Source organism: Pelophylax lessonae (genome assembly GCF_965119305.1).
Source record: "Pelophylax lessonae genome assembly, chromosome: 1".
NCBI lineage: Eukaryota > Metazoa > Chordata > Amphibia > Anura > Ranidae > Pelophylax > Pelophylax lessonae.
This window is the reverse complement of record NC_138768.1, coordinates 114132975-114157491: the sequence shown is the minus strand read 5'-3', so window position 1 is coordinate 114157491 and position 24517 is coordinate 114132975. Positions and strand designations below refer to the sequence as shown.

The 24517-nt window shown below is 41.2% G+C and overlaps 1 protein-coding gene across 1 annotated transcript; it reads right to left on the bottom strand.

Moving 5' to 3' along the window:
• Positions 1-282: 282 nt before the first annotated feature.
• CD180 (CD180 molecule) lies at positions 283-24242 on the bottom strand. Its single transcript, XM_082272265.1, has 3 exons — positions 24148-24242; positions 20927-21093; positions 283-2031 (listed from the first exon to the last, which is right to left on the bottom strand). Exons 1-3 carry the CDS (start codon positions 24235-24237, stop codon positions 297-299), a joined length of 1992 nt encoding a protein of 663 aa, XP_082128391.1. The 5' UTR covers positions 24238-24242; the 3' UTR covers positions 283-296.
• Between the last annotated feature and the right edge of the window lie 275 nt (positions 24243-24517).

Here is a 24517-nt window from a genome sequence, read left to right as displayed (position 1 = left end):
ATACTCGGCGTATAAGACGACCCCCCCCCCCCCATTTATGGGGGATTTTTTGAGGTTCAAAAGTCGTCTTATACACTGGAAAATACGGTACATGTTTTTTTTTTTTGTTTTTTTTTATAAATTTGCAAAGATTCCATACAAACTTCTTTCACTTTGACTATAGGGGATATTGTTTGTAGAGTGTTGAGAAAAATAATGAATGTAATCCGTTTTGGAATAAGGCTGTAACATAAATATGGAAAAATGAAGCGCTGTGAATACTTTCAGGATTCACTGTATTTCCTTTAATTGGATAACTATATGGATGAATAAAATCTTTGCTTGTATAATTTTATAAAGCATATAACTAAGATAAGGGTTATCACTGCAAACATTATGAATATTATGATCTGCCACAAAGAAGTTCCACAAGATAATGACACTTTGTACAACTCTGTACCTACTAATGAAGGTGGAGAACCACATACTGTGTTTTCCTTGTCCAGAAACAAGTCGCTGTGGCTTTTATACCAGGATAAAAAGTCAATGTTGGCGCATGAACAGTCAATGGGGTTGTGACTTAAATTTATGGTGTTTTGATCTGAAATATTTCTTAAGAAATCAATAGGTATGGTTGTGATATAGTTAAAAGCATAATTAAGGGACATGAATGTCAAATCCACAAATAGGTTTGTATTAAAAACAGTAAGATTATTGTCACTTAGGTCAATATGTTTCAATTGCTTCAGCTTTTTGAATGCCTGACCCTCAATTTCCCTTAACTTGCATTTAGCCAATATGAGGGTTTCAAGTTTTAAAGTGGTGGCAAACAAGTTATCATCTGCCAGAACATCATTTTGAAACAAACTTTTCTCCATGTTTAAGAAAACAAGGTTCTGAAGACCTTTAAACACCTGTCTGTTGGTAACATCTATATAACTGTTAGACAGGTTGAGGACTTTTAAATCTGCTAAATTACTAAAAGGACTGAAGTTTTTATCAATCGTTAATGGGCTATATGAGAAGTCTAGAACCTCTATCTTGTTGGTGTCTGGTAAGGCTGGGTTTTGCAATGTAAGTTGGTTTCCATAACTCATATTCAGAAATTTGAGGCTGGCTAGTCCTCTGAAGTGGCTGCTACAACATATTGGAAGCATAAAAATATTATTACTCAGGTCCAAATAAACAAGGCTGGTTAAACGTTTTAAACATCCATCTCCCAAATCTAATGTCTTCGTGTTTCTAGCTATATGAAGGTGGGTGATCAGTGGGTAGGTCTCTGAACTTAAATTGCAAAGCGAGGAGAACTTGTTAAGGTTTAATAGCAGTTCCTTTACTATGTTGTCTTTACTGAGCCCTGGAAACCTATGTAAATCTGTAAAGGTGAAATCTAGTTTTTCGATCTTGGCCAAACATGGAAATGTGTTATAATCATCAGAAAAAGTTCGATACTGCAGACTGAGCTCCTTAGTTGATACATTACAAAGACAATTCATATCAGATGGTTGTACATCCTTGTCAACATCCATGTCATTAAAGGTACCAATTCTTAGACTGTCAGCGCTTAAGCCATTTAAACCTTTTAAAACCGATGACAAATCGACGTTCCAGGCTGAGCCAGTCAAATCCAAGCAATGTAAGTTACTTGAGTTGAAAGAGTTTGGTTCAATGTACTCAATATTATTTCCCCTTAAAATGAGGTTCAAATTGTTGGTGTTCTTGAAAATGTTCGAGTCCTCCACCGTTATTCTACTAATATGATTTAACTCAAAGTTCAAAGTCTTCAATTTGGTAACAGGGGAGTCATCAGGAAGTTGTATAGAGGTGATATAATTGCTCCCTAAATGCAAAGTTTCCAGATTAGACAAGCTTTTCATTGGTATAAGCCACAAGTCTGATATTAATGTTTTCTGCAAGTAGAGGTGTTGAAGTGATGTAGCTCCTAAGAATGCACGTTCAGCAATGTATAATATACCATTTCCAGTGAGTACAACTGTAGTTAGCCTTGTATTGTTACTGAAGGCATCATCATATATCCAAGCAATACCACTTCTGGGTAAAAAAAAAAAAAACGAGAACAAATTGTGTAAGAATTTTTTTTTCAGATTTTCTAAGTTTGTATGCCAAGAAAGAACAATAATAATCAATATGTATGACATTTTTAAGGCTGAACTCCAGTCAGATATTTTAGTGACATTTTATTTATTATATAAGGTCTCTTTCACATAGGCGGTCGGAGGGAGACAAAAAAACAGGCGGCCCCCCCTGGCCACCCACCTGAACTATAAAAGTAACAGCTGGACAGGGCTGTTCACAGGCCATGGCCTTAATGGTTTGCTTCACGACCACAGCATTTTAATATAGAAGACCGCTGCTCCAGGTCAGTGCTTGCTATCCACACCTCACACACCTGTTGGCAGGGCACTCAGCCAGCTTGTATGCTGTGCATAGAATAAAGGATAATCCAAATGGGCGCACTCCAAAGAGATCCACTTTTTTGAAAAACATTAAAAGTCCAAAAGCTGGACTACATACAGTTGGGGAGAGAACGAGGTTTATGCGTTTTTTGCATTATCGCTTATTCATAACCTAACAGATCAGATTACCGAGCACATTTATATGTGATACCCACAGCTGTCAGAAATCATTTTGGGATCGGTCTGCTCTCTAATGGCCTATACACATGATGAGATTATCAGACGAATGATCGTCCTTTTTATTTGCATGCTAATCTCAGATTGAAACTCAAGAGTTTACTAAATATGTTTTGTAGTGTATTTGTATTGTATTTTCAAATGACAACTGTACTGATTAAACGAAAATTGTACGATCTGGTATCGTACCAGAAAAATTGACATGGTTGTCCAATCGGATAATATCAGATGATGAACTGTCGTGATCGACTCTCAAAAGCTCTGTACTAACGATCAGATTATCGTACGATTGATTGGAAAGGGGTATTTTTCGTACGATTTTCTGATCTCGTGTAGGGAGCATAAGACACATGAGCCTGCACACCCAGCTCAGATGTCTTATCACAGAACTCCTAAACAATTAAAACACTCAGTTCCTACACCACATCATCTCCGCAATAGGAACGCCAGCACAAAGACAATCTAAATCAAAACATGAATATAGCACTCAAATAAAATATATGGTATCCCACAGTTCCATATGCACAATTCAGCAGCAACATAAAAGTAGCATACTGTATGTAAATATGTATACAAGGAATTACAGATTAAATAAAACCTTATTTCAATATATAAGAACCTGATGGGTCCAGATACACAAATTTACTACACGATTATAAATATATATCTGTGACAATACTGTCCTTAGCATTATCACTTGTAACAGCAAAAAGAGAGGGAGCCATGGGGGGGCTGGGGACACGGGACGCATGTGTAACTGGCCACCATGTAAACATGTTACTCATAAAAGTATAAAAGGTCCCATTCATAATTCAGACAATTCGGAATACGTGTCTTTACATAAAATATTTACAATAATGCGGTGCAGCCATGGGCACCAGATTTTTACCCTCTCTCACCAACCTATATATGTGTTGATGAGAGAGGCTGTGTATATCTGAATGTTTGCATTTTTGCAATAATGTAGTCAATTCATTATTCTTAAACCCATCTGGTTCTTATATACTGTATTGCATTAAAGTGGAGTTCCACCCAAAAGTGGAAGCTCTGCTTATCTCCCCCCCCCCCCTGGTGCCTCCTTCCCCACCGCTGGGCCATTCTGAAAGTGCAGCGCGTTTCATGCATGCCCAGTAGAGAATTGGCTGTGAAGCCACAAGGTTTCACTCCTGGTTTCCCTTACAGGCTATGGCATTAGCAGCCCTGAGAGCCTATGGAAACATCAGCTGGAGTGCCGACATCTCTGAATTCCAGGGCAGGTAAGTGTTCTAATATTATAAGTCAGCAGCTACAGTATGTGTACCTGCTGACTTTTAATTTTTCCATGGGGGGGCTGGAGCACCGCTTTAAGGTTTTGTTTCATCTATAATTCCGTCTACAAATGTACTGAACTGTAACTTTTATGGTGCTTTTGAATGGATATATGCATATGAAGCCATGGAATACCATATATTTTATTTGAGTGTTATATTCATGTTTTGATTTATATTGTCTGTGTGCTGGGGTTTTGATTGTGGAGTTTATGTGCTGTAGGAACTAATGGTGTTTTTATTGTCTAGGAGTTCTGTGATAAGACATCTGTGTGTGCAGGCTTGTGTGTCTTAGAGAGTAGACCGATCCCAAGCTGATTGCTGCTAGCTGTGATTATCATATATAAATGTGCTGGGTATTTGGATTCGGTTAGGCTATGAATAAGTGCTAACACTCTCTCCGCCACTGTATGTAGTCCCGCTTTTGGACTTAATGTTTTTCAATAAAGTGGGTCACTTTGTATTGTGGCATCCGGATTTTCCTTCATTCTGCACACTATTTTATAACTTAGGGTGAAGAGTTTAACAGCAGACACTGCTTGCATACAATTGCGGCATCCAATGCAGCATTATAGGGGTAAATCAAATCAGGGGGTGAGGAGGCGATATAACACTTCCTCATCGCCTGTCAAATGCCCTTCGAAAGCAGAGCGTACCATACTCTACTGCGGGTGTTAAAGAGCCCTAATAGACAAATTGATGCAGCTCTATATCCATGCATACATCATTAAATATACACTGCTCAAAAAAATAAAGGAACACTTTGAAAACACATCAGATCTCAAAAGGGAAAATATCATGCTGGATATTAATACTGATATGGACTGGGGAATGAAAGGATTACACATTGCTTGATGGAAATGAAAATTATCAACCTAAAGAGGGCTTAATTCAAAGACACCCCAAAAATCAAAATGAAAAAATGATTCAGCAGGCTAGTCCATTTTGCTGAAATTTCATTGCAGCAACTCAGAATGGTACTCATTAGTTAATATGGCCCCCACCTGCTTGTATGTATGCCTGGCAAGGTCGGTGCATGCTCCTAATGAGACGACTGATGATGTCCAGGGGTATCTCCTTCTAGATCTGGACCAGGACATCACTGAGCTCCTGAACAGACTGAGGTAAAACCTGGCGGTGTAGGATGGACCGAAACATAAGGTCCCAGAGGTTTTCTATTGGATTTAGACCAGGCGAGTGTTGGGGGCATTAAATGGTATTAATTCCTTTATCCTCCAGGAACTGGCTGCATACGTTTGTCGCATGAGGCCGGGCTCTGTCGTGCACCAGGAGGAACCCAGGGCCCCTGCACCAGCATAGTGTCTGACAATGGGTCCAAGGATTTCATCCCGCTACCTAATGGTGGTCAGGGTGCTATTGTTCAGACTGTAGAGGTCTGTGCATCCCTCCATGGATATGCCTCCTCAGACATTTACTGACCCACCATCAAACCGGTAATGCTGTACAATGTTACAGGCTGCATAACATTCTCCATGGCTTCTCCAGACCCTTTCAAGTCTGTCATATGTGCTCAGGGTGAACCTGCTCTCATCTGCGAAAAGCACAGGGCACCAGTGGCGGACCTGCCTATTCTGGTGCTCAATGGCAAATATCAATTGAGCTCCACAGTGCTGGGCAGTGGGCACAGGGCCTACTGGAGGACATCCGGCCCTCAGGCCACCCTCATGAAGACTGTTTCTGATTGTTTAGTCAGAAACATTTAAACCAGTGGCCTGCTGGAGGTCATTTTGTAGGGCTCTGGTAGTGCTCATCCTATTCCTCCTTGCACAAAGGAGCAGATACTGGTCCTGCTGATGGGTTAAGGACCTTTTATGGCCCTGTCCAGCTCTCCTAAAGTAACTGCCTGTCTCCTGGAATCTCCTCCATGCTCTTGAGACTGTGGTGGGAGACACATCAAACCCTCTGGCAATGGCACATATTGATGTGCTATCCTGGAGGAGTTGGACTGCCTGTGCAAACTCTATAGGGTCCAGGTATCGCTTAATCCTACCAATAGGGACACTGACCCTAGCCAAATGCAAAACTAGTAAAAAACAGTCTGAAAAGATGAGCAGAGAAAGAAAATGTCAGTGGCTTTCATCTGTAAAACCACTCCTGTTTTGGAGGTTGTCTTATTGTTGCCCATCTTGTGCATCTGTTGTTAATTTCATCCTTCCCTTTACTTAACTGACCATATCAATATCCCTGACTCGATGCTATAATTTTGCGATAATATTCCTTTATATTTTTTAAAAAGTATATATATATCATACAGTATATATATATATATGGCACTCTAATACCTGAATTCATTAACAAAGAACATGCTGAGAGGAAGAGAACAGAGTACAGAAAGGTGAGCTCATCATTCTGCTGCTTCTCCTTTTGCTATCCAGTCACAGGACAGAGGAGGGGCAAGACCTGTAAGTGTTAACTGCAGCAGAGAAAAATCAGGTCTCCTGTCCTGCCTATGTGGCAGAGCTGTGTAAAACTCAGGACTGACTGCACAGAAATATAAATCCTTTGGCATTTTAAACTGTTTCCATATTTGTATTGGATCTGTATTTATTTGGCTGTAAAGCAGAACTCCAGACATTTTTAATGTAGTGTTTATAAACCTTAGTTATTCTCCTGAGGTATATCCCATAACCAGATCACCACTTTGTCCTTTGTTATTACTCTTTTTACTTACACTGGCTAGAACAGCCCTCGCTATACCTCTGGCCACTGCTGCAGCTCTCATATGCGGACAGGATACCATCATTCAAGCAATAATACTGTAATTTCTCCATAAATTCTGTAAATGGGCAGGGGCGGGGTGGTAGAGTATCTTTTCTCAGTATGAGAGCTTTTGATCTCATAAATGCAGCAACCAAAAGTAGTATCTGCTATAAATAGAGTAATATCAAAAGGCAGATTTGGTAATCTGGTTATGGGATATACATCAGGGGAGGTAACTGTTCACAAACACTACATTAAACCTTTTTCGCCGCTGCCCCCCACCTCTTTAAGAGGATCAAAATGTGGAGAGGGGGGAGACGGGCATTCCAGTCATTTGATTACTGTGATTGTCTGTCACAGTGGTCACATAATTAAATTCTCCCAGTTCCAATTTTCATCAGGAGCTCTCTGTGACAATTTAGTTACTATGCTGGAAGAGCGTTCTCAGCTTGATAAACAGTTCCCCCATGGGTACATATATGCTGCCACCTGACATTAAAGTCCAAGAGGCAAGTGGCCACATATATGCATTGGTTCATTGGGAACAAGTTAAAAAAATAAACAAAAAACTCCTAGCGCAACCAGAGACTGGGTCAATAACCCTTATGTTCCATAAGTCTATATGTGGGAAAGTTCCATGTAAATCTGTCCATTCAACCACTTGCTGACCCCGCACGACAATTTACTGCGGCAGTCAGCCCCCAACAGACAAAGCGACGTAAACGTACGTCGCTCACCCACGAGCCTGTTCCCTGCTGAGCCAGGCGAGTGGCTGCCGGCCACCCGCGATTTCCAGCATGAGAGGGAGAAAGACAGACGGCTGATGTAAACACAGCCGTCTGTCATTCTCACTGAAGTGGGCACAGAGGCTATGCGATCCTGCTACATAGGATCGCTTGTCTCTGTAGTTACTTCACTTGCCACGCCCCCTAACAGAATCACGCCCCTAGGGACACACTTAACCCCTTGATCACCAATAAAGTTAACCCCTTCCTTTCCAGTGTCATTTTTACAGTAACAGTGCATATTTATAGCACTAATTACTGTAGTAATGTCACTGGTACCTCCAAAAGTGTAAAAAATGTCAATCAGGGGTCCGATCTATCTGCCGCAAACATCGCAGATCGCTGCCATTACTAGTTAAAAAAAAAACAATAAAAATGACATGAATCTTTCCCGTAATTAGTAAACGCAATAACTTTTGCGCAAACCAATCAAAATACGCTTATTACGATTTTGTTTTTACCAAAAATATGTAGCAGGAAACAAATTGGCCTAACATTTTAAAAAATGTTGATTTTTACATTTTTTTTTTGAGAATTTCAAATAAAAAAAATGTGAAAAATATTGTTATTTTTTCAAAATTGTCGCACTTTTTTTGTTTATAGAGCAAAAAATAAAAATCACACAGGTGATCAAATACCACCAAAAGAAAGCTCTGTTTGTGGGAAATAAAGGACATCAATTTAATTTGGGTACAGCGTCGCACGAGCGCGCAATTGTCCGTTAAAGTCACGCAGTGCCGAATCGCAAAATAGGGCCATTGAGCAGCCAAATCCTCCGGGGCTTAAGTGGTTAAAGATGGCTGCAGCTCTTCTTAATGAGGGTATTGGTTTCCTCTGTGCAGCTGAGAACCAGAAGGACGTCAGGACAGAATGACATCACTATGTGGGTGGCAACATGTTTCAGAGCAATTCTGCTCCTTTGTCAAACCAAAAAGAAGGGCGGAAATGTGTGCTTGGCTTTCTTAAATATACAAGTGTATAGGGAGTGCAAAGGGCAATGGGGGAGGGGAATCTCTACCTCCAGATAAATAGCACTGCAATTGGGGCCTCATTTGCCCCAAGTTATGCCAACCTGACTATGGGAGCTACAACACATCCATCACCATAACCCCTTTGCACAACACATTGTGTTTCATGGGAGGTATATAGATGACATCGTCATTATCTCAGTTTGTCCATCCACTAAAATTTCAGAATTTGTTTCACATGTAACGACAGCTCATCCAGATTATCCTTTACCCATGTTCATGATCCCAGTACCTTAATCTTCTTGAATTTGGTCCTTGGTTCTCATAATAATCAGTTAATTACCAAAAATAATTTTAAGGAAACTGCAGGTAACTCCTGTGTCCATTCGAGTAGTTACCACCACCTCAGGACAAAACAGAATATCCCCAAGAGTCAATTTCACAGACTTCGAAGGGATTGTACCCTTGATATGGATTATCTTGAACAAGGTAGTATTCCATCCACGAAAATCTTAGGGAAAGGGTACACCCCTGGACATATTGAAAACACTCAATACCTATTGAAACCCTCCACCTGCAACACAGAGCGCCCTAAAAAACAAAAATCCTACCAGATTCATTACACAATTTACAGTGCCTTGCGAAAGTATTCAGCCCCCTTGAACTTTGCGACCTTTTGCCACATTTCAGGCTTCAAACATAAAGATATAAAACTGTAAATTTTTGTGAAGAATCAACAAGTGGGACACAATCATGAAGTGGAATGAAATTTATTGGATATTTCAAACTTTTTTAACAAATAAAAAACTGAAAAATTGGGCGTGGAAAATTATTCAGCCCCCTTAAGTTAATACTTTGTAGCGCCACCTTTTTCTGCGATTACAGCTGTAAGTCGATTGGAGTATGTTTCTATCAGTTTTGCTCATCGAGAGACTGAAATTTTTGATTCCTCCTTGCAAAACAGCTCGAGCTCAGTGAGGTTGGATGGAGAGCGTTTGTGAACAGCAGTTTTCAGTCCTTTCCACAGATTCTCTATTGGATTCAGGTCTGGACTTTGACTTGGCCATTCTAACACCTGGATATGTTTATTTGTGAACCATTCCATTGTAGATTTTGATTTATGTTTTGGATCGTTGTCTTGTTGGAAGACAAATCTCCGTCCCAGTCTCAGGTCTTTTGCAGACTCCATCAGGTTTTCTTCCAGAATGGTCCTGTATTTGGCTCCATCCATCTTCCCATCAATTTTAACCATCTTCCCTGTCCCTGCTGAAGAAAAGCAGGCCCAAACCATGATGCTGCCACCACCATGTTTGACAGTGGGGATGGTGTGTTCAGGGTAATGAGCTGTGTTGCTTTTACCCCAAACATAACGTTTTGCATTGTTGCCAAAAAGTTCGATTTTGGTTTCATCTGACCAGAGCACCTTCTTCCACATGTTTGGTGTGTCTCCCAGGTGGCTTGTGGCAAACTTTAAACAACACTTTTTATGGATATCTTTAAGAAATGGCTTTCTTCTTGCCACTCTTCCATAAAGGCCAGATTTGTGCAGTATACGACTGATTGTTGTCCATTGGACAGAGTCTCCCACCTCAGCTGTAGATCTCTGCAGTTCATCCAGAGTGATCATGGGCCTCTTGGCTGCATCTCTGATCAGTCTTCTCCTTGTATGAGCTGAAAGTTTAGAGGGACGGCCAGGTCTTCGTAGATTTGCAGTGGTCTGATACTCCTTCGATTTCAATATTATCGCTTGCACAGTGCTCCTTGGGATGTTTAAAGCTTGGGAAATATTTTTGTATTCAAATCCGGCTTTAAACTTCTCCACAACAGTATCTCGGACCTGCCTGGTGTGTTCCTTGTTCTTCGTGATGCTCTTTGCGCTTTAAACGGACCTCTGAGACTATCACAGTGCAGGTGCATTTATACGGAGACTTGATTACACACAGGTGGATTCTATTTATCATCATTAGTCATTTAGGTCGACATTGGATCATTCAGAGATCCTCACTGAACTTCTGGAGAGAGTTTGCTGCACTGAAAGTAAAGGGGCTGAATAATTTTGCACGCCCAGTTTTTCAGTTTTTTATTTGTTTACAAAGTTTGAAATATCCAATAAATTTCATTCCACTTCATGATTGTGTCCCACTTGTTGTCGATTCTTCACAAAAAATTACAGTTTTATATCTTTATGTTTGAAGCCTGAAATTTTGCAAAAGGTCGCAAAGTTCAAGGGGGCCGAATACTTTCGCAAGGCACTGTAAATGTCGATCTAAATGGATGGAAATTTTTTTAAAAAAGTACTGGGGAATTCTGTTGCAAGACCCAGTCTTAAAAAAACACACCTTACCCCCCCCCCCCCAACTAAGATTTACATACCAGAGAGCATGGAATATTAAGAGTCGGATTTCTCCAAGTAAACTGAAAAATATTGCTACAACAGTACTTAGGCAAGGGGGTTTCTTTTCCGATCTAATAGAAATGTATAGGAGCCACAAAAAAAATAAAAAATGTTTAACCTGCACCTTTGTCCCCAATGAACTCAAGTCCTTTGAAGCCGGTGTTAAAAACTACCCACTTCGGAATGTTTTCGCATGCTCCTCAGATTATGTTATCTATGCCCTCAGGTGTCCCTGTGGTCTACTTTATATAGGTAGGACCATCAAGACCCTGGAGACTAGATTTGGCGAGCAATTGACCATGGAGATAAATGGAAAAGCAAGAAATCTAGTGTACCCAAACACTTCAGAGAAGTGCATGCGCAATTCACTGAGGGTTTACAAGTGTGGATCATCGAACAGATTCCCAGTACCTTTCAAAAAAGCAGAATGGTACAAAAAACGATGTGAAAAGGAAACGTTCTGGATTTTCTCCTTAAATACTTTGACCCCTATGGGGCTCAACGAGGAGCTAGAAACCCACACTATTTTATGACATTCTATAGTGCCACAAGCATCCCCACTGATAAAGATGTTCTTTCTCAACAAATATTTTTAATATTTTATTTTTTATGTTCTTTTGGAGCGGACTTCCTTCATAAATATATCACCACCAGCGAGGTACATCCATATCACTATCATTTGTAATTTTTTCCATTTTTTTCTTTTTTCCTTCTTCTAAACCAGTCATCACTAAATGGCGGCCCGCGATCCAGGTCCGGTCCCAATCACTCTGCCACCCGGGCTGCATCAGTCGCGCCATTTAGGAGCCTGTTCTTTTCTCAGCCTTCACTCTTTCATCTTTGCAGAGCCGACAGCGGGAGGCGGCACAGTTCTGGAGGGAGGGCGGAAGCTGTCGGAGGCAAACAAGCCAGTGATTGGTTGCTAAGATAAAGGGCAGTCCAAGCAACCAATCAGCTTTCAGCTTCCATCCTCCATTCAGAGCTACTGTGCCTCCCATCTGTGTAAGGTAGGGAAAATGTTATGTGGGAAGGGAGAAGTGAGGTTGGAGTAGGAGGAAGCAGGGAATGTGGCAGAACAAGCTGGACTGTGTAAATATGTCACTATTCACAGCATAAAAAAACAGAGTGGGGAGAGATGTAGGAGCAGTGACCACTGTGAAGGAGGAAGTAAGCAGTGATCACTGCTGCTGATTGATGGGAGAACGCTGTCTAAAGCCTACATCTGGTGCCTGCTATGTCTGTGGTTGAAGGCTGCAAGAGGCATTGAAAAGGATCAGAATGCTAATTGTCAGCTTGCTATAGTGCTTTTTTTTATCTTATCTCAATCTTAAATGCAGTCATTGTTTGCTGCCGCTTATTTTATGTTAAGGGGCACACTGATGGGCACAGCAAAATGTCCATCAACATGCCTGTTAACATAAAATGTACCCATCAGCATGCCCCTTAACATAAAATAAGGGGCATGCTGATGGGCACATATGTTAAGGGGGTACTCTGATGGGACACCTGATGTAAGGTGGCACTTTGATGAGGACACCTGATGTAAGGGGGCACACTGATGGGAATACCTGATGTAAGGTGGCACTGCGATGGGGACACCTGATGTAAGGGGGCACTATGATAGGCACACCTGATGTAAAGGAGCACTCCGATTGACAAAGCTGATTTGATGGGGAGAAATTATGTAAGGGGGCACTCTGACGGCGACACCTGATATAAGGGGGTACCCTCACGGTGGCAACTGTTTTTATGGGGGGTACCCAATGTAATGAATCACTCTGGTAAGGGCACCTGATGTATGGGGGAACACTATTGGGGACATTTACAGAGTATTACCAGAGTGTGTGGAGAAAACCTGTAAGAAAAGCACCCAAAAAATGAAAGTAGAAGCGTACAATCTCATGGCACAGACTTGAGATTCGGACCTCGGCCAGAAGAAAGTTTTAGTGACTGGACCTCCTTGAATCTTAATTCACTACCCCTGTTCTAAACCATTTACCCATGTGCCCATAGGTGATAATTTATCCCTTACTGGGTTTTTAACTTTTTATCATTCATCCCCACTCATTTTTAATATTCATTGTTACCCATCCTCTTTACTCTCTATTTCTGAGAGTGATTGTTTTAATTTTTTTTGACAGAGAAAATAATTGTAATTGTAATTTAAAGTTCCCTTTTAACTTCAGCAATGTTGTTTGCCTACTTCCCTTCCTTTTAATACCAAAGAGATTTCCCTCCCCCATTGCCCTTTGCACTCCATATACACTTGTGTATATATAAGAAAGTTGACATGTGCAATTAGTTTCGTTCCGAATTTGTTTTCGGATGAAATTTGGCATTTTCGTTCATTTGGGAGCATCTGAACGAAAGACTCTTTTGCCGAATGCATATGAAAACGAATTGTCAGAACGAAAATCCGAAAGAACAAAAATCCAAAAGAACGAAAAACAATTCAACCTACGAGTTTAACTAATCTATTACATATGGATAATTTCCTTTTTCGTTTTTTTTGTACTTTCCTATTATTCGTTATATATTCGGAATATAAAGACATAAATGATTAATTCATTCGTATTCGTATTTCTTTTGGATATATTCAGATTCATTTGATATTTGGATGGGCAGTGATAGTGTGTTATCTCTGGCCACTGAGCTTGTCCCTTATTCCCTTGTGTGTTTTTCTGTGTCAGACTGCATTTTATCCAGAGCCCAGACAGGCTGTGGAGGGCCAGTGGCACTGTTTTGTTGGATTTGTGAATTAACGCATAAAACGAAAATATCCCAACTATTGAAAGTGTACAAATACAACCACCCATATCCGAATGAATGAGAGGTCCAAGCCCGAAGTAACGAATGCTGAATCTAAACAAAAAGAACGTAACAAATAGGAATGCATCCAAAGTTAAGAATTATTTGACATAACGAATGCCGCATCTAAACAAACGGAACAAATGCGAATGCATACAAAGTTACAAATGATCTGAAGTAAAGAATGCCGATCATAACGAATGATCCGATAAATAAAAAATAAAAATAAAAAAACAAATGAAACAAACATTAAAGGAAACAAATGTTTTGGCAGTGCACATGTCTATAAGAAAGCCAAGCACACATTTCTACCATTCTTTTTAGTTTGACAAAGGAGCAGAATCGCTCTGAAACATGTTACCACTCACATAGTGACGCCACTTCCGCCCCAATGTCCTTCCAGTTACTAGCTCCTACAGCGATCTATGCTCCAGCTTGGTTGCGGGCCGTACCTGCAGTGGTCTCTGCTCGACCATCCACCTACTGAGCTCCTGCCAATTCTCATCCACCATGCACACCTTCCACAAGCAGGAATCACAGAAACCTCTATCCTCAGTGAGTGCTATGGACTCTCCACCCAGCCTCAACTGGATTTCCTCCAGATGATATTGGCAAGCCAGCTGGGACTGATGATGATGTGCCTGTTTACTCCTCTTACCCTGTGAGTGCAATCCTTTAAATTTGTCTATACTCTTTTAATAACCAGATACACTTAGATGGTGGCACCTTCTCTCTTTTATTTATTTCCACAGGTTAAAAAAAATGCTGGAGTTCTGCCTTAAGTAATGGAAGGGGCAGCTCTGGATAACAAATAAAAAATCACCTTGAAATGCTAATGTGCTCTTTAGAAAGTACTGTAGCTTGGCTGAAGTCAGAAATGTGAGGCTTTTCATAAGGCTTCTGTGCATGACCTTGCAGCCTTTTGTAACCATATTGGGCAACATTCCACTAACACTCTAGTGTGTGTAAATAAGGACTGTTCTCTTTTTTTCCTAGTCACAGCTGTCTAGTCACAACCCATCAACTTCCTTTAACTTTACAACCCAGATTTGATTCCAGTTTATTTCTAAAAAGATCTACGAACTGTGCTGAGGTATATGGGTGGGTATGTTTATTTATTACAAGTCCTTTTATAGCACTGACAATTTACACAGTTCTTTACATATTTATTGTACATTCACATCAGACTCTGCCCTCAAGGAGCTTAGAATCTAAGGTCCCTAACTCAAATTTATACATATACACTGGGCCGGGACAAGAGGTGGGCAGGTGGGCTGGTGCTCTGGGTGTAGGGTGGCAGGGGATGCCGGGTTGTGAGCATGCAGATAAATCAGTCCACAAAATAATCTAGCTGTCACACCATGGTATGCCCCATGTTGCCTGCCCAATACGTCCTTACTCATTGTCTGCCTTCTATCTGTAGCAGGAACCATGCACCTTTCCAGAAGGAAAAAAACGTGCTCTCTCCTTAAACCTAAACTCCATCTTTGGTTAGCCTATATATAGTTTGTTTGGGCCAGCCTGGTTCAAATGAACTGTGTCCCTCACTAACATGTGAGGCTGCTGGATGTGCTGTATAATCTGTATGTAGCTGCGACACATGATAGAGTCCCGGAACATGATCTAGTTTAGCTTTAGTCAGTCCGGCCCCAGCCAGCTGGATTGGAGCTGTCACAGTCTCAGAGGCAGTACAGGTGGGCGGAGCAAAAAGAGAACTGCAGCCCCGGTCATTGCTTCCCAGGTAGCACACACCAGATATCTCCCTGGAGCAGAGAGAAGATATCAGAACACGGATGGAAGATTGTATCTTCTCCCCCTGTGAGTCCCAACCTATTTTGACTTCCTTACTGTACCATGCTGTGCTGTAAACCTGCCCTGCATCTTTGCTGAAAGTGAAAGTAAAATTCTTGAATAGGTACGGAATTAGTGGGACCTTTCAGGTGCTACACACAGTTGATGTATTCCACATACGCATTACATCTTATTCAAAATCGTTTTTAATGAGATACACTATATTACCAAAAGTATTGAGACACCTACCTTTACACGCACATAAACTTTAATGGCATCCCAGTCATAGTCTGTAGGGTTCAATATTGAGTTGGCCCACCCTTTGCAGTTATAACAGCATCAACTCTTCTGAGAAGGCTGTCCATAAGGTTTAGGAGTGCGTGTTTAGGAATGTTTGACCATTCTTCCAGAAGCGCATTTGTGAGGTCAGGCACTGATATTGGAGAGAAAGCCTGGCTCGCAAAATGTCTTGGTATGCTGATGTCTTAAGAGTTCCCTTCACTGGAACTAAGGGGCCAAACCCAACCCCTGAAAAATAACCCTACACCATAATCCCCCCTCCACCAAAGACCTACTAATTCCTAACCAATTACACAACAAAGGATATGGTGCCATATAACAACCCAACCTCCGTAAAGTAAAACAGTCCACCCTTGCAGTGCTGGGGGAGAATAACTCCTGTCATAGCTAATTACTTACCTTATTTTAAGCTCCAGCCAGCTCCAGTGGTCTCCTCCACCTACCCAAAGCCTGCACGTTATCAAATACTATACAGGAACATTAACCCTGTATGGTTTGATGAGGATGCCAGAGTGTGACCACAGCCATTCACGACATAGAAGCTGCAGGGGACCAGTCACAGCACTGGAGGAGCCTACTGGAGCAAGGAATAGGGTAAAGCTAGGTACCCACAGATCAAAATGTATCCGGTTCAGCAGGGACTAGCCAAATCTGTGTGTAGCCCTCCCTGTTAGACAGAAGCCAATCGTTACTTAGATATGCTTCTACTGAATGCGATTATTGGAAAACCTTGGTGTAAAATGTTCTAGATGCCCCCCCCCCCCTCTCTCTTCTTCAGCACAAACCCCCTTCCCATTCCCAGTGTGATAGCAGACAGGTTCTTCTCCCCACATCCGCTATCACATTTTGAAAACAGCATAGCTGTGTGGGGATCCAGTTGCACAGCCTCATCATTCATTCATTCATTCATTCATTCATTCACAGAAATCTGTGAATGTAGAAACTACAAAAGACAGACAGATTTGTAACTTGAATGAACTGTGAGCACACTGATCAGCACACCCATAGCTCATTCACAGTGTCTACAGCTCTGAAAATTACATTCCGTACAGAGGTACGGGCACAGAGCTGTAGGCAGTGTCTGTGGGAGCCAGTTTGCAGGCTTCTGTTTTAACCACTTCTGGACCAGAAGTATTTGCCCCCTTAATGACCAGGCCATTTTTTGCGATTCGGCACTGCGTTATTTTAACCGACGATTGCGCGGTTCTGCGACACTGTACCCAAATGAAATTGATGTCCTTTTTTTCCCACAAATAGAGCGTTCTTTTGGTGGTATTTGATCACCTCTGCGATTTTTTTTTTTTTTTGTACTATAAACAAAAAAATAGTGACAATGGCGCAAAAAAAAAAAAAAAAACAATCTTTTTCACTTTCTGCTATATAACATTCCCAAAAAAAAAAAAATTAAAAATCAAAATTTTTTAACATTCTAGGCCAATTTGTTTTCTGCTACATATTTTTGGTAAAAAAAAAATTGCAATAAGCGTATTTTGATTGGATTGTGCAAAAGTTATCGTGTCTACTAACTACGGGAAAGATTTATGTCATTTTTATGTTTTTTTTTAAAATTTACTAGTAATGGCGGCGATCTGTGATTTTTTAGCAGGGCTGCGACATTGTGGTGGACAGATTGAACCCCTAACTGACATTTTTGACACTTTTGGGGGGACCAGTGACATTACTACAGTAATCAGTGCTAAAAATATGCACTGTTACTGTAATAATGACACTGGCAGGGAAGGGGTTAACACTGTGGGGGATCAAGGGGTTAAATGTGAGCCTAGGGGAGTGATTCCAACTGGGGGGGTTGAGCTTTTGAAATGATCACAGAGACCTGTGATCCTATATAGCAGGATCACAGGCGCTCTGTGATCCTTCCAGAGAGAAGAACGGTCAGCTGCTTCTCTCTCAGCGGGGAGCGAACGTGGGTGTCAGGCATTAATTGGAGCCGCCTGCCCCGTGCATCGGAGTCCCCGCTGCCAAGCAGGGGTGGGAGCGTGGCGCATGCTCGCCCCCTAGCTTCAGGCGCGCGACCATCGTATACCTACGTCCGTTCACGCAGGAGGGGCTGCCTGCAGTTTTACTACGGCAGGTGGCCAGGAAGCGGTTAAAGTGTAACTCCACTTTTGTTGGGAAAAAAACATTTCCCTCTGGGTGATCTCTGTACATTACAAGAATTTTAACACACTTTGTTACATATTCCTACCTCTTTTTTCTGAATAAATCCCTGTGCGTTTGTATCCATGTGGGAAAGTAAATCTAAAGCCTCGTACACACGCAACGATTATCGGCCGACCGATCGTCCGACTTTTGTCCAAGTTGTGTTTTGTTGGTTGGAATGTGCCTAGACTGCACACTAATTTTCTCGGCCAACAAAATTCTACTTCAGAAGTGATGTCATGTGTTGGTTTGTTTTCTTAGTGTTCTTTCTTCACTGAGCATGCCCAGACTTGCTCATCAGATTTTTCCCTGTCTAAATCTGTACTGACTGCACGAAAATCGGCCGTTGTGTTGACGGCCAACAAAAATTTTATAGTCTACACACCAGATCTTTTTCGGCCGAAAAGTCGGAGTTGGTTGTCGGAAGCATCATACTAACAAGCCGAAAATCGGCAGATCGGAGGTTGGCCGAAAATTCCCTGCCAATTTTCGACGCGTGTGTACGGGGCTTAAGGCTCTGAAGCAGCCCCATGCAGCGTGACCTCAGCATGGCTTGCAAACGACTTCTCTAATAGAAGTTAATGCAAGTCGCCCCCAAAGTAGTGCAGGAACCTTTTTCTAAGTCGGAGCGACTTAAGTTGCTCCGATTAGAACGGTTCCATTGCACTGAATGGAGCGCGACTTGTCAGGCGGCTAAGTTGCCTGATAAGTTGCCCCAGTGTGAACCAGGACTTATGGGAGTGCTTTCATAATTGTGCACCTGCAGAGCTCTAATGAGGAAAATTGCAGGGTCTGCATCCCTTTACCAGTTATTCCTATTGGGAATATCTCTCCAAAAATGTAATTTTTGTTGCAGGGGATGCCTTAAATCTGACTTGTATCTTATGCAGACTTCTGGGAAAATCAGTGAGCCAATCACACAAGCAGGAAATGATGTTTCTGGGGTGTGGTCAGTACACATTCTGTGTACAGAACAGCTCCAGGTAGCCATATTGCATTGCATTTTCAGAAAATTAAAGAACTGCAGATTGAAAAGGAAAGATCATTTTTAATACCATTCAGTTACAATATGACTTGTGTTGCAATTGTATACGTTTTATTATTTTTTTGTTATTTCTTTTCCCCCACGAAAGTGGAGTTACCCTTTAAATAATAATAAATGCACATTTTTTACCAGCAAAAATATGTACGTTTATTATTTTTTTGAATAAGGATGAACCTAAACTTTAAGTATTTATACATTAATCCTCTGCTCCTAGACTAATGAGTGAGTTGCCCCACTGCAAGGGTGGATTTTTAATTTTTCTGGAGTTGGGATTTAAAACTTTTTTATGGAATAGAAAGACACTTGGGTCAGGCAGGTACATAAAGATAAAAAAGCCTCCCGTGTGCATCAACCCCCTCAGACCCCCTGAGCCCCATCTCTAACCAGCGATGTTGCAGGAGTATCTCAGCTAAGACACTCCTCTAAGGTTAGGTTTACACTATATCGGGTTGCCTGTGGCCTGGGGGGAGGTACCATTAGGAATTCATTGCAACCCCGCGCACGTACTAACAGCAGCATGCTTTCAGTGTGGGAAAGTGCGAAATTTACACATAATCCTGCACCCACATGGATCTGAACCTAACCTTATTATTAACCACTTCCCGACCATCCGCTGCCTTTTTACTGCGGCAGGGTGGCTCTCCTGCACAAACCGCCGTAGGTCTACATCAGTCGCGTGCGGGAAGCTAGGGGCGAGCACACGCCGCCGGCGGCGTGCTCCTGCCCCCACTCAGCAGCAGGGAAGCCAATGCACGGGTCAGGCAGCTCCGATTGCCATCTGACACCTGCGATCGCTCCCCGCTGAGAGAGAAGGACGGTCAGCTGTTGTAAACACAGCCGACCATTCGTCTCCCTGCAATGACCATAGAGCCCATGTGATCCTTCTATATAGGATCACTTGTCTCTCTGGTCATTTCAGAAGCCACGCCCCTGCACAGTTAGAATCACTCCCCTAGGCTTACATTTAACCCCTTGATCACCCATCGGGTTAACCCCTTCCCTGCCAGTGTCACTATTACAGCAGCAGTGCATTTTTTTAGCACTGATTACTGTAGTAATGTCACTGGTACCCCTAAAAGTGTCAAAAATGTCAGTTAGAGGTCCGGTCTGTCCGCCGCAATGTCGCAGTCCTGCAAAAAAATCGCAGATCGCCGTCATTACTAGTAAAAAAAAAAAAATGACATAAGTCTTTCCCAGTAGTTAGTAGACTTTTGCACAAACCAATCAAAATATGCTTATTGCAATTTTTTTTTTTTTACCAAAAATATGTAGCAGAAAACATATTGGCCTAAAATGTTAAAAAAAATAGATTTTTAAATTTTTTTTTGAGAATGTTCTATAGCAGAATGTGAAAAATATTATTTTTTTTTTTTTTTTCAAAATTGTCGCTTTTGTTTTGTTTGTAGCGCAAAAAAAAACAAAAAAACGCACAGGTGATCAAATACCACCAAAAGAAAGCTCTATTTGTGGGAAAAAAAGGACGTACAGCATCGCACGACCGCGCAATTGTTCGTTAAAGTAATGCAGTGCCGAATCACAAAATAGGGCCTGGTCATTAAGGGGGCAAATCTTCCAGTCTTAAAGTGGTTAAAGGGATTGTAAAGATGGAAGTTTTTTTTTATTTTTTATCTTAATAAATTCTATGCATTAAGATAAAAAAAGCCTTGTGTGCAGCAACCCCCGCAGCCCCCCTAAAACTTACCTGAGCCCATCGCTATCCAGCAATGTTGCAGAAGTGTCTCAACTAAGACACTCCTCTAAGGTTAGGTTCACACTATATTGGTTTGCCTGTGGCCTCGGGGGAGGTACCATTAGGAATTAATTGCACCCCCACGCATCTGCTAACAGCAGCATGTTTTTGGTGTAGTAAAGTGTGCAATTTACACATAATTCTGCACCCGCATGGATCTGGACCTAACCTTATTTTTAAATAGGCACAAAAAGTATGCTGAAAAAAATAACTTTTTGTTTTCTTGTATTTTTTTCCCTGCACATACACATATAATATCTTACCTTGCTAAATCCAAATACTCAAGTTTATCCAGTCTGCTAAAGGTGAAATGGTAGATGGCAAACAGAGAGTTAAAGCTGAAATCCAGAATCTCTGTAGAGTCAGGGAGGTTGTCAGGAAGTTTTTGTAGTCCCAGCCCTTCACAATCGTAGTTCTTGCCCGCAATAACCTGAAAATCAACACACACCGCCTCCGCTGTTTATTAGTGCCGTAATTCTCCATTCCCTTTAGAAATACTTCAACAAAGGGGTCTGTTTATAAAGATTAGCTAATATTTGCTTTTGGCTTCATTATACCAAACTCTTTTTGTTGCTAACGTTTTCTATAGTCTAAATAAAAAAACCTGTAATGTTGAGTTGAAACTGAAAATAATATAAAAAATAATAAAATACAGGATTGATCAAACAAAAATATACCACCTTAACAACATGTCTTCCTTCAATTTCTCTTCACCAAAAATGATGGATCCCAACTACTCAATGGTGCCTTAAAAGTAAAATGTTCAACAAAATATTTTATTTTGGTTATTTTCATATTTTTAAACTTGCCAAAATGAATGAAGAATTTTGCCCAGGGTTAGTCCATGGACAGGGAAAACTGGAGGATGTTAGAGAACCTATAAAAATGTTTGAGTAAAAACGTTGACCTTTATAAATAGACCCACAAACTGAAATATTTTTTTCGACTGCATTCACACTACAGCGGTTTCAATTGCAGGCAGATTTGCTGCGATTCTGCCCGCGATTTCAAAGCACTGATTTCTGAATGACAAATCACGGGACGCACATTTGAGATGCCATTTTTTTTGAAAGGCACCTGAAATCACGGTGCGGTTTTGCAGCGATTGTCGCGCGATAAATCACAGGAACCCGCATCGCGTGAAAGCATGTTGCCTAAATGTAGCTCCTAAACTTATTTTGGGCGACTAGCTTCACGCAATGCAGGCTGCTGCAATTGCAGCGTGATAAATTGTGCTACAATTGCGGCAGAACCGCACTGCGATTTTAGATGCCATTCAAATGAATGGCATCTGAAATGTGCGCCCCGCGATTTGTCATTCGCACATCGGCGCTTTAAAATCGCGGGCAGAATCACGGCGATTTCAAAACGCTGCAGTGTAAATGCAGTCTTAAGGTCAGTTTCTGTTAATATTCTTTTATACAGAGGAATGTGCTGGTGATATGCACTTTCCCCGATATATCAGAATCGGCCCCTGAGGTGACCAATATTGCCGATTTTTCGGGAAAGTGCTTGTACCAGAGTGATGCCTGCAGCTAGAGGCATCACCCCGGTACCGGCGTCCATAGACGACAGTCGGCTCTCTTGTAATGACAACCGATGCGTCTGAGAAGCTGCTTGGCTGTCATTACAAGGAGCAGGAGGGGACGTCCTCCCCCCTCCCACCGCCTTCCACGGCTCACCCGGGTCTCCCGGCAACCATCCTGCAGTGCCGCTGAAGAGAAGACCCGATCAAAGCCGCATTCAGCTCTGATAGGGTCTCCATGCAAAAACCCAGAAGTGATGTTATGAGGGACATCACTTCCAGGTACTGGCGCAGATTCAAAAAAAATGACAGCATTCAAAACAGCCAAACTTAGTGTTTTGAATGCTTTTAAGTGCAGAGGAGGTGCAGAGATCCCTCCCCAAAAGTACCTGTCAAAAAAATAAAAACATTTTTCTTTTAAATATACAAAAATATCGGACAATATCAGCCGATACCGATATGCATTGGCCAAAATATCATTATCGGTATCGGCAATGAAAAACTGATATTGATCGATCAGTACAAAAAATAACACATGGGCACAGCAACTGGTATCAATATTTGTGCCAGATTAATGAAATATTATATTTGATTGGTGTCTCCAGGCTACTGCACTTTACACTACACTGTCCCAACTAATATACTTTTGTATTACCTATTAATCCTGCCACTGGTTCCTTTTTTACATTCCCCCTTAATGGTGTGACAACTGTGTTCTGTTCATTCTGCAGGGAATTGTGCAGTACAGGGCCTGACAAATTTACGTTGAAACCACGAGCCAGCTAAAAAAAAAGTTAGGAGCCAGTTTTTTTAACTAACAAATTCTATGGTTGGAACATGTAACATATTCCCGAAGGTGAACTTATCCCTTAACCCTTTCACAGCCAGAGCCATTTTTGCATTTTTTTGCACACATTTAAAAAATAACTTTATGCCTGAAGATGCCATAAAACCCCCAAACATTATATATTTTCTGAAAGAAGACACCCTAGAGAATAAAAAAGTGGTAGTTCCAATGTTTTATGTCACAAGATATCACTGCAAAGGTCTAGAAAACACAATATTTCAGTAAAAAAACACATTAAAAGTTTTTTTTAAGGGGCACAAAAACAAAATAAATTAACCAATTTTTTGGTAAAATATAAAAGCCGAAGTTGTACGAAGTAAATAGATCCCCTACATATCAAACCTTTACACATGTCAGTACCCTATATTTTCCTTAGGCAGCAATTTAAAAGCCCCCTATAAGTAATCTGTTTAGCGTTGGTTGGTTTAGTAGGTATGGTCATAGAATTATAAACAATGTAGGCTATGTGGGACTTTAGGTGAGACACCAGCAGGTAATGCCCAGCGTCTCCATCCATGTATCAGAAAAAACAAAAGTTGAAAAGGATTAAAAGAGGTGCATGGAATTGGTCATAGAATTATTGCTCTCAGTCTGGTGTGCACTTTACTGTAACGTGTATCGCAATCAACGTTTTCAGGCGTAGGCACCCTGCCGCTTGTGTTTACGTTTGTATGTGCTATATGTTGGAGGCCTCAATTTTTCGTAATTTATGCAAGCGTGTTTTCTTTGGTATGTGCTGTCGTTTACTTTGGTATAAGTAGGGTAAAAAAATTTGCAAACGTCTGAGGCCACGAACTCTGAACTGCGACTTTGCAGGGATTGACTGTACTATCAGCACAGATATTACCCACATATAGTTTTCAGAATAAAATATTTTTAGCTATAATGACCACATTAGATAAGTGTTAACAAAAGTTCAGTGCAGTTTACCAATTTAATTTAGCGTTCAGAGAACAGGGATCTGTGGTATAATAGTTTGCTTTCTAAATTCTCAGAAATGACTATAGACATGCTGTGGTGTTTCTCACATGCTACATTAATTTCAGAATATGTAAAAACATATGCAGGTAAGCTATACTGTACCATATCTCAGGAAGAAAAAAACTGGTTACCTCTGTGCACAAGGGTTCCGATGGCATTTCAGCTTTGGAGAAAACATGATATAACATGAGCAGTAGAGCAATGTTTGAAGTGCGAGCCATTGCTGGTACACAGGCTGCTGTCCTGATGAGAACCGTATTATTAGTTTGCCTCAAAAGGGGAAGCCTTAGTAGATTAGCCGGAAGGAGTCGGTTTTAAGAACTAAATTGCATATTTCCTGGTGGAAGAATATAGAGAGAGCCTGCAAGTGAAATGCTGAGACTTCATATAGTGGCTTCACTGATGGTGATTTATGAAAACTGAGTCAGAAAATCTCTGTTCCCCTTTCTACAAAAGAGACAGCATGTTCCATATTCATCAAGCTGTAATAGCACTGTATGT